Raw genomic sequence first — 9,562 nt, forward strand, 5'->3', positions numbered from 1 at the left:
GCACAGCTGGGACCGCCTCGCCCGGGTCCCTGCGCCGGGGGCCGGGGGCTTGGCGCTGCGCCCTGGGAGCGGGGCTGGAGCAGCAGGGTGCTGGGCCCTCCCTGGCGGCTGCTTCCGTGGCTTTCGGGGGCAGGGTCCCGGGTGGCAAGGGGGGCGCGTGGCTCCTACATGGTGCCAGCGCGGGGTGATGGGAGGGTGCCCGGGTGCGTGGCCGTGCCCCTGCGGCTGCTCGGGGCTGGCCCTGGGCCCGGGCAGGGGACGGGACCGGTCTGCCCGTCGAGCGCGAGGGGCACGGCCTCTGAATGGGACCAGCCGCGAGCGGGAGACGGGCGGGGCAAACCCTGCCCAGACCTGGGTCGCTGCCCTCCGACGGGACCCGGGCACGGGCCTAGTCTGGGGCTGCTCTTGGGTTCCCTCGGTGGGCGTGCGGGGGCGCGGGTCCCGCTGGCATCCTCGGGCGCGCTCCTGCGGGGCGGGGGCAGCCGGGGCTGAGGGAGGAGGGTCTCCGGGCTGTGCCCCGGTGCTGGCGGCAGCCCTGCAGCAGCAGGGAGCTCACAGCCGCTCCCCCGCAGTGGGACCTGGTGTGCTCGAACCACTGGAAGGTGCCTCTGGAGCAGACCACCTACCTGCTGGGCTGGCTGTGCGGCTGCCTCCTCCTGGGCCTGGCCTGCGACAGGTAACGGCCCAGCCCCGCGCTCGCGCCCCTGCGCCTGGGTGCACCCGCCTGGCCCTCACGGCCCTGCCCGGCCTCCCCAGGTTCGGGCGCCGCGCCAGCTTCGTGGGCTCCCTGGTGCTCGCGGCCCCGCTGGGCGTCGGTGTGGCGCTGGCGCCGGACTATGTCATGCTGCTGGTGCTGCGGCTGCTGCTGGGGGCCGCGCTGGCCGGAGCCTTCCTCGCCCTCTACGTTGCGCGTGAGTGTCCCCCTGCTCCGGCCAGGGCCCGCTCGGCCGCTCGCACCTTCCCCGGCTCCAGGCACCTCTGCTCTGATGCCAACGTTGTCTCCCTGCTTCTGCAGGCGTGAAAGCGCCACGCTGCGCAGGGAGATGCAGCCCCCGGCTCCTACCCCCTTGGGCAGCCGGGGCAGAGCTCAGCACTGTCTGGGGGCCACTTTTGCTCATCCCCCCTGCAAGGGCCCTGGTATGGGGCAGAGGGTGCCTCACCCATAGGGCTGGGGCTTTGCAATGGGGGGAGCCTGGGTCTGCAGCAGGGCATGCGGGGCACTGGCGCCAGGCTGTCTCAGCCCGATGCCTGGGGCTCCCACGCAGCCAACCTGGGCAGCCTCTGCCTGTGTCTTCCCCAGGGCTGGAGCTGTGTGACCCCCCGCACCGCCTCATGGTGGTCATGGTGGCCGGCTTCTTCTGGGTGGCAGGGGAGCTGCTGCTGCCCGGCTTGGCCGTGCTGTGCCAGGAGTGGCGGGTGCTGCAGGGCGCCGTGACCCTGCTGCTGGCAGTGCTGGCCGTCTGCGCCAGGTAAGGACCGGCGCCTGCGGCCGGATGGGGGTTGCTCTGGGCCCCTGGGAACAGTCAAGTGCAGCTCCAGCCTCTCCACGGCCGGTGTGGATCAAAGCTTGCCCACACCCTCCATCTCGAGTGCTGCGGGCGGGCGCCACGGGTAAATATTTGCCAAGGCTGGAGCTGTTGGGCAGACCTGGGGGGTGATGCAAGGATGGGGAAGAGTGGGGGCTGGGGCAGGGCTTGCCTATCCTGGGTGCCTCGTGGAGCTGGGGCCTGCTGCGTCCCTGGGCATGGGGCATGAGTGTGGTAGGGCCTGTGCCCCGGCTGGTGTGGAGGAGGGGCTGGGACTGCTCCTGTTCTCTCCCTAATGCCGCCGGTGGGGGCTGGAGCTGGGTGAGGGGCTGGAGCACTCCCTGGGCCCCCGCTGATGATGGTGCTGCCACCCCCACAGCTGCCCCTGGCTCTTCCCGGAGTCGCCCCGCTGGCTTCTGGCCACGCGGCAGCTGGACAAGGGCAGGAGGGTCCTGCGGTGCCTGGCCGAGGGCAATGGCGTGACCCTGGGGGACGACTTCTACAGCCGGGAGCACCTATTCACAGGTGAGGGCCGGGGGTGCTGGGGCTGGAGCCCGCCACCGCCCCACTGCCCACGCTGACCCTGCCCCCTTGCACCAGCAGAGCTGGACTCACTGTCGGAGGGGCCCCCACTGCCCCGGTACCACTCAGTCTGCGAGATCGTCGACACGCGCGTCATCTGGAAGAACAGCCTCATCCTGGGGTTCACTGCGTAAGGACCCCACCGCGTGGGCACCGGGGGGCTGCTGGGGTCCCCCCCACTTCTTCCTCAGTGCCCCTCGTCCTGGCTGTGCCTGCTGGAGCTGCTCCATCCTGCCCTGTATCCCCTCTGCAGTCCCAGCCCCATGGCTCGGACCAGGCTGAGGCTGGAAGGTGACAGGGACACACGTGTGCACATACATTCCCCCCCCCCAGGTTCATCGGCAACGGCATCCGACACTGCTTCACCCGCAACCTGGCACCCTACCCGCCCCGCTTCTACTTCTCCTATTTCCTGCTGGCGGCCACCGAGGCCGTGGCCTGCCTCTGCCTCTGCCTCACTGTGGACCGCTTTGGGCGGCGGGCCATGCTGCTGCTCTGCACCATCCTCACGGGCATCGCCTCGCTGCTGCTGCTGGCGCTCACCCAGTGTAAGGCGTGGGGCGGCTCATGAACACCCCTCGGGCTCCACTTCTGCCCTGCGTGATGCAGGGGTGCTCCCTGGGCCACAGGGGAATTGGGAGTCCACCCCCTCTAGCCTCCTGCTGCCTGTACTGAGTGCCCCTGGGCGCTCCAGGGTGATGGGGGACCCCCCCGCAGCCCATGGGTGGCTGTGCACACAGTGCTGGGATATAGCGTGGGAGACCTCTCCTCTCCCACCCTTGGGTCTCTGGAGCATCCCATGGATGGCGCTGGTCCTGCTTTCTATTTCTAGCCTGCTGCTCCAGGCTTGGGGAGACCCACTTGTTGCCCACAATGCACCCTAACTGCTTCCCTCCCCCCCAGACCTGCTGGACTCGGTGGTGCTGACCCTTTCTGTCCTGGGCATCACATCCTCGCATGCCGTTGCTATGCTCAGCATCCTCTTTGCTGGCGAGGTGCTCCCCACTGTGCTCAGGTAAGAGAGGGCCCTGCTTTGCCCCCTTCAGGGGTGGGCACATGGCAGCGCTGAGCTGTGGCACCTACTTCCCCCCTCCCCCGTGGCTAGATGCTGAAGCCTGCTCTCCCTTGCAGGGGCTCGGGCCTGGGCCTCATCCTGGCAGCCAGCTTCATGGGCCAGGCAACGGCGCCCATCATGGCCATCCGCAACAGCCGTGGCTTCTTCCTACACCACGTAGTCTTCGCCTCCTTTGCCATCCTCTCCGTGCTCAGCATCATGCTGCTGCCTGAGACCAAGGGCAAGGCCCTGCCCGAGTCCCTGGAGGACGGGGAGCGCCAGCGCCGCCCTGCGCTCTTCCAGGCCTCACGCCGCAAGGACCGGCTGCCCCTGCTCTTGTCCCACAGCCAGGATGACTCCCAGAGCTATGCCCGCCTTGTCACGGCCACCAAGAAGCTGTTGGGCTCCACGCACCGGGGCCCTCGCCTGCTGCCGGCCACCCCCCGTGCCTATGGGTCCTGTCTGGGGACATAGCTGGGTCCAGTGTTCGGTATGGACGTGAAGTGGGGGAGCTGCGACTGGCCGTGGGGAGGGAGGTGTGGAGCCCGGGGGGGTCTGGGGGCTGCATGGGGCATCTGGGCGCTGGGGTGGTCCTGTGAGTGTACGCCACGGGCTGCAAGGTGCCCGCACTGTGCTCAGGACAGACCCTCTGTGTCCCTGCCCGTGCAGCGCCTGGGCGGTCGTGCAGCACACGGTACCTGTCCCCCTACCCTGCAGGCCAGGGGCAGACCTCACCCCGGCAGGCCCGAGCTGGGGGTGGGGGGTGACGCTCCCTGTGTGCCCGGTGCTGCCAATAAAGTGCCTTGTTTCTAGCCCGGGCTTCGCTCTGCTTTATTTCTCCCAGGCTGTCCTGGCTCCCAGCGGCCAGGGGCCTTCCCTTGCCTTGGGTGCACGTCCCCACCCCCTCGGCCTGCCCCCACGGTGCTAGGGCTGCCTGCAGTGGTCTTGGCTCCTCTCTCCAGGCTCCAAGTCCCCTTCCCTGCCGTATTTGTGCCCCTTGCTGTCCGGTACCTGCCTGGGCCTTTGTCCTCTCCTGCTGCCCCCAGCCTGGTGCTGCTTGCTCAGCTGCTGTCTGGGCTGTGGTCCTGCCCCTGCCCCTGCCCCTACCCCTGCCTTTTGGCTTCTGTGCTCTCAACCCCTGGCCCAGATGCTCCCAAGGCTGGCTCCATCGCTGCTGCAGAAGTCCAGCATAGGGGTCCCTCCGGCATGGGTAAATGATCCCCTTCCCTCCCACCTTGCTCTGCCTCTGCAAGGAAGAGCCCTGCCCTGTATTGCTCCATGGACCACGGGCTGCAGCCAGGAGCAGGGCCCGGGCCTGAGCCTCCGCTGTACTGCACAGGTGCTTTCTCCCAGCCTGGCTGGGGGGCTAGGGCCAGGGCAGCGGGCCGCTGTCCCATGCAACAGGGGCTTGGGGGGTCTTCTCCCCTGTGCAAAAACTTGCAGGTTTAGGGTTGAAAGCTGGGAAAACCCTAGTGCACGTGTGTCACTGAAAGCAAAGTCCCCCTGTGCCGCAGCCGCCCGTGCCGCACACTGGAGCGGTGCAGCCTGGTGCGGCGCCCCGGCCGCCCCTACTGCCCGTACAGGTCCGCCAGGCGCCGGAAGCGCGGGCCCCACTCATTGAGGTAGTCGTAGTCCTGGTCGCCGTCCTCCAGGCTGGAGACGATGGAGCTGAGCGTCCCGGCCACGGAGCCCGAGCCCTCGTAGTCGTAGATGAGAGCTGTGTCGTACGGAGGCACGCTGGGGTCGCTGTCGGCCGCGTCCAGCCCCTGGGGGTGCAGGAAGGAGGTCAGGCAGAGCAGGGCCCTCCAGCGGGGTGCACGTGCCTGGCAGTGCCCTGCAGAGCTGGGGGTATGTTCAAGGACCAGGGAGCCGTGGGCTGGGCAGTCAGCGCATCTTCCTCTCTCAAGTTTAGCTCTGTTGCACACGAAGGACGGGGCCTAGTGGGGCAGCAGAGCCACGGCCCTGGGAGCTGGACAGGACCCCGTGGCCCACCTGCCTCCTCTCACCTCGTTGATGAAGTCCTCAATGTCGGAGGGGCCGGCAGGCAGGCGCCGGGGGTACAGAGGGGAGCCGTAGCTGTACGGTGCGTCCCGGCGGAGCGGCTGCTTGCCCCGCGGCGACGGCGGCGGGAACAGCTCGGGGTGGCGCAGCTGGTTGAGGTCATAGGCATCCTGCGGGGAGGACGGGGTTAGGGGTGTCCCAGGGGCTCCTGCCCGTGCTGGGCTCAGATCCCCCCGGTCTCACCTGATCCTCCTCACCGCCGCCCTGCTCGTCGTAGTTGAGGATGTTGTCCCGCAGGTCATCCCGAGACCCCGCCAGCAGCCCCTTGCGCAGCGCGCGCTGCCGACACCGCTCCCCGATGGCGGCCAGCAGGACCAGCACTGCCGGGACAGACGGACACGGCGCGTGGGGCTGGGGTGGGGGGAGCGGGGGGAGAGCGGGGCAAGGTCGGGGCCGCTATCTCACTTACGCAGCAGCAGGATGATGGTGCCCAGGACGATCATGAGGGCCTCGAAGCTGAGGCCGGCACCCACCGCGGAGGCGACTGCCGTCCCCTCCCAGCAGGTACCGCCGTCCCCGCAGAGGCACACGGACACGTTGAGCAGCTGCTTCTGCTCCTGCGGCGGGATCCCCGAGTCGCAGACCAGCACGGGCAGCATGTAGAGCCCCTCAGGCACCTCCGCCAGCAGCCTCAGCGCAGCGTGGGTCTCTGCGGGCAGGGAGAGGTGTGGGACACGGTGCCCATGCATGCCCCGCTGACCAGGCTCTGCCCCCCCTGCACCAACCCCAGCCCCTCACTGTTGACGCGGCTGAGGGTCCAGTTGCGGGCGAGCTGGGGGTCGCCGGAGCCCAGGCTGAAGTTGAAGGGCTCGGCGTGGGGCGACAGGTCCTCGTCGGTAGCACTGAGCAGCAGGGGCCGGCCCTGGCCTGGCTGGCTGCACACGACGCCGGCCAGCGGGGTCAGGACGGGCGCGTGGTCGTTGACCTCCCAGATCTCGATGGAGAGGGTCCCCGTGGCTGTGAGCGGAGGCTCACCTGGGGGCAAGGGAGTGCATAAACCAGGGGTCAGGGCCTGGCACTGCCCCACTGCCCTGGGCTGGGGAGAGGGGGCAGCTGGGCTGCGGGGCAGGGAGGACAGGTCTTACCGTCATCGCTGGCCAGGATGAGGGCCGTGTACAGGCCTCCCTGCAGGAAGGCTGAGAGCCGCGGCAGCTCCCGCGTGATCAGCACCCGCCCGGAGCCCGGCTCCACCCGCAGCCAGGCTGCTGGGTCGTAGGCCAGGGAGTAGCTGGGGGCAGATGGAGACTGGTCACCGGGGCCCCCTGACCCCTTGGCATCCCTAGTGCAGGGTGAGGGGTGGTCCCTGCCCTGGGGTGGGTCTCACCTGAGAGCCTGGGCCTGGCGGATGTCGGGGTCGCTGGCGCGGTAGACAGTGACCTCGGTGCCAGGCGGCGCCCCCTCGGCCACGCTCACCAAGCGTGGGTTCTCCGGGAAGATGGGCGCCTCGTTGACATCTCGCACGTGCACGTGCACCGTGGCCAGCGCCCGGGCGCTCGGCGGGGCCGCGGGGTCCAGCACTTGCTGGTTCTGCACCGAGACTGTGAGCGCGAAGCGGTCCCGGACTTCGTGGTCCAGCGCCTGGGTAGAGAGGGTCAGCGTGGAGTCATGTGCTGTCATCCAGCAGGGTCCCGGCCCACCCAAGGAAGTTGAAGTGCCCTTTACTCTGTGCCACCTCACCCTGTGCAAGGATGCATGCACCAGGGTGGGGATCTCTGCAGTAGCCCTCACCTTGGCGGTGGAGAGGACACCATCGTTGGTGCGGGGGTCGGTGCGGATGGCGAAGACGCCCTCGGGGTCGCCCTCCAGGATGGTGAAGCGTGCCAGCCAGTTGGGGGAGCCGGGCAGGTCCTTGTCGTGCACCAGCACGCGGCCCACCTCGGCCCCCTGCACATCCTCCGCCACCTCCAGGGAGAACTGCGGGAGAGGACAGGGTTGCTCCGCTCTGCCCCGCTCCCACCGGCCCCCAGTGGGGTGAAAGGGACCCGGGCGTCCGGCCCCAGCCCCGAGGCTCCAGCCCCTACCTCGTCCTCCGTGAACTCGGGCGGGTTGTCGTTGATGTCGTCCACGTAGATGACCGCGGCAGCCGTGGTGGTGAGGCCGTCCCCGGACATGTCAGCTACTTGAAGCGTCAGGTTATACACGGCCACTGCCTGGATGGGCATGGGTCACCACCTGGCACTGCCAGCGTGGCCCTGCACCCCCAATGCCTGCCTCTGCATGGCCTGGGCACCCCCACCCCGGTGCACCCCGTTTGAGCCATGTTGGGCTGCCTGCTTGCCCTCCATCACACCCCTGCATTAGCCATGCTCAGCCCTGTGTCCCCTACACCTCTACCTACCGAAAGCCCCCACCCAGCCGCTGCCAGTGCCACCCCAGGGCTGCCCCAAGCACCTCAGCTCTGCTCGCAAAGTGCCCTGGACACCACCCAGCCCCCACCCCGTAGTGCAGCGGCCGGGTCCCCAGGGCCTGCTACCTCTCGGTCCAGCCCGGCCTGCGCGGTGCGGATTTCGCCCGTGGTCTCGTTGATGTGGAAGGCACCGGTGGCTGGCTCCAGGATGGAGAACCGCAGCACCGCGTTGTCCGTGTCAGGGTCGTCGGCATCTGTGGCCTCTGCCGTCATCACCAGGGTACCTGTAAACACACACACACACGGTTACAGAATCACAGACAAGGGTTGAAGGGAGCCCAGGAGGTCACAGCTACTCCAACCCCCCCACTCAAAGCAGCACCAGGCGCATCTACCTTGTCCCAGCCACGGCTTTGTTGAGCTGGGGCTTAACAGCTGCCAAGGATGGAGACTGCACCACCTCTCTGGGTAGCCTGTTCCAGTGCTTCACCACCCTCCCAGTGACAAAGTTTTCCCTAATATCCAACCTCAACTTCTCTTGCTGCAACTTGAGCCCATTGCTCCTTGTTCTGCCATCTGTCCCCACTGAAACCAGTCCAGCTCCATCCTCTTTGCAGCCCCCCCCCCGGGAGGGAGCTGGAGGCTGCTATTCAATCCCCCCCATCGGTCTTCTCTTCTCCAAACTAAATCAGCCCAGTTCCCTCAGCCTCTCCTCACCAGGCCTGTCCCCCAACCATTTTCATTGCCTTCCACTGGACTCTCTCCAACGTGTCCACATCCTTTCTGCAGTGGGGGGCCCACAGCTGGACACAGGACTCCAGATGTGGCCTCCCCGGCGCTGAACAGAGGGGAAGAATCACGTCCCTCTGTCTGCTGGCACCGCTCCCACCAACGCAGCCCAGGACGCCGGTCGCCTTCTTGGCACCCAGGGCGCATCGTTGGCACATACAACAAAGCGCACCGTTGGCTCAGTGCCAGCCCCCATGCACCCACCTGGCTCGGCGCCCTCCATCACATGCCCCGTGAACACCTCCTGCCGGAAGAGGGGCCGGTTGTCGTTCTGGTCCACCACGATGATCTCCAGGTCAGTGGGGTCCTCTAGCGTCCTGCCCCCCAGGTCCAGCGCGTAGGCCTTCAGCTGGGCACAGGACAGGGTGTCACCGGCAGCTCGCAGTGCCCACCCCCAGGCAGCTGCAAACCCCCCGGCTAGGGGAAGGTGGCACCCCAACAGGAGGCTGTGTTGCAGGGGCATCTGGGGAGCCAGGCTTACACGGAAGCGCTCGTTCTGCTCCCGGTCCAGCACAGTGTTGAGGAAGACCTTCCCGCTGAGCTTGTCGATGGAGAAGATGCCCAGCGGCTCCTCGTCCACCCCCGGCCCCTTGATGCTGTAGATGACGCCCCCGGGCTGCTGCTTGTCCGACTTGATCTGGCAGGGTGGGGGACAAACCCAGGAAGCAATGGGGCTGGCACTGCTGCAGGATGCTCACAGCCCCCACCTCAACCCCCCCCTTCCCTAGGAAATGCCCAAGGGTGGCATGTGCTGCTTCACCCACCACTGAGCTGCCCTGCTGCTGCCCACCCATGCATGCTCCCACCCCTGCACCGTGAGGGCCGGGCATAAGGGGAGGGGTCCTGTGCACAATGCTGGGGGGGGGCTGCGGCCTTGCACACAACAGTAGATTAGTGTGCACAGGTGCACATGTACGTGTGTGTAGATGTGTATGTGCAAGTTGGCAGGTGCATGTATGCATGCATGCATGTACCATGGAGGAGGCTACACATGCATGTGCGTGTGTGTTATACAGGGTGTTTGTAAAAGTCCTTGTGCAACTTTAAACTGTAATCCCCTTGGATGTACACATGGAAGCAAACTAAACGGCGATTGAAAGCGTCATTCCTTATGTTTTTTAGCACAGTGTAAGCTATGCAGAGGGTAAGGATCACAAGTGCAATTCATGAAATCTCACAGCAGCAACTGGAAAATGTGTTCTA

The 9,562-nt window shown here is 67.1% G+C and overlaps 2 protein-coding genes across 2 annotated transcripts in view; one reads left to right on the forward strand and one right to left on the reverse strand.

Annotated features, from left to right (window-relative positions):
* The window catches only part of SLC22A31 (solute carrier family 22 member 31), a 5,149-nt gene extending 1,178 nt beyond the window's left edge, over nucleotides 1–3,971 (forward strand). The window contains exons 2-9 of the mRNA XM_019505250.1: nucleotides 483–676; nucleotides 757–911; nucleotides 1,301–1,469; nucleotides 1,906–2,051; nucleotides 2,130–2,238; nucleotides 2,442–2,656; nucleotides 3,012–3,123; nucleotides 3,240–3,971. Of these exons, the coding sequence (XP_019360795.1) occupies nucleotides 483–676; nucleotides 757–911; nucleotides 1,301–1,469; nucleotides 1,906–2,051; nucleotides 2,130–2,238; nucleotides 2,442–2,656; nucleotides 3,012–3,123; nucleotides 3,240–3,636 (1,497 nt within the window). The 3' untranslated portion in view covers nucleotides 3,637–3,971. The remainder of the gene's footprint in view (nucleotides 1–482; nucleotides 677–756; nucleotides 912–1,300; nucleotides 1,470–1,905; nucleotides 2,052–2,129; nucleotides 2,239–2,441; nucleotides 2,657–3,011; nucleotides 3,124–3,239) is intronic.
* Nucleotides 3,972–4,730: 759 nt separating this feature from the next.
* CDH15 (cadherin 15) overlaps nucleotides 4,731–9,562 on the reverse strand; it is a 14,274-nt gene continuing 9,442 nt past the window's right edge. The window contains exons 3-14 of the mRNA XM_019505251.1: nucleotides 8,841–8,996; nucleotides 8,564–8,708; nucleotides 7,697–7,854; nucleotides 7,245–7,373; nucleotides 6,952–7,137; nucleotides 6,548–6,801; nucleotides 6,309–6,451; nucleotides 5,962–6,198; nucleotides 5,633–5,872; nucleotides 5,407–5,543; nucleotides 5,169–5,333; nucleotides 4,731–4,928 (exon numbers count right to left, since the gene is read on the reverse strand). Of these exons, the coding sequence (XP_019360796.1) occupies nucleotides 4,731–4,928; nucleotides 5,169–5,333; nucleotides 5,407–5,543; nucleotides 5,633–5,872; nucleotides 5,962–6,198; nucleotides 6,309–6,451; nucleotides 6,548–6,801; nucleotides 6,952–7,137; nucleotides 7,245–7,373; nucleotides 7,697–7,854; nucleotides 8,564–8,708; nucleotides 8,841–8,996 (2,148 nt within the window). The remainder of the gene's footprint in view (nucleotides 4,929–5,168; nucleotides 5,334–5,406; nucleotides 5,544–5,632; nucleotides 5,873–5,961; nucleotides 6,199–6,308; nucleotides 6,452–6,547; nucleotides 6,802–6,951; nucleotides 7,138–7,244; nucleotides 7,374–7,696; nucleotides 7,855–8,563; nucleotides 8,709–8,840; nucleotides 8,997–9,562) is intronic.

The sequence above is a fragment of the Gavialis gangeticus genome, unplaced genomic scaffold (genome assembly GCF_001723915.1).
Source record: "Gavialis gangeticus isolate Ggan-Ray unplaced genomic scaffold, GavGan_comp1, whole genome shotgun sequence".
In the NCBI taxonomy this organism is placed as follows: Eukaryota; Metazoa; Chordata; order Crocodylia; family Gavialidae; genus Gavialis; species Gavialis gangeticus.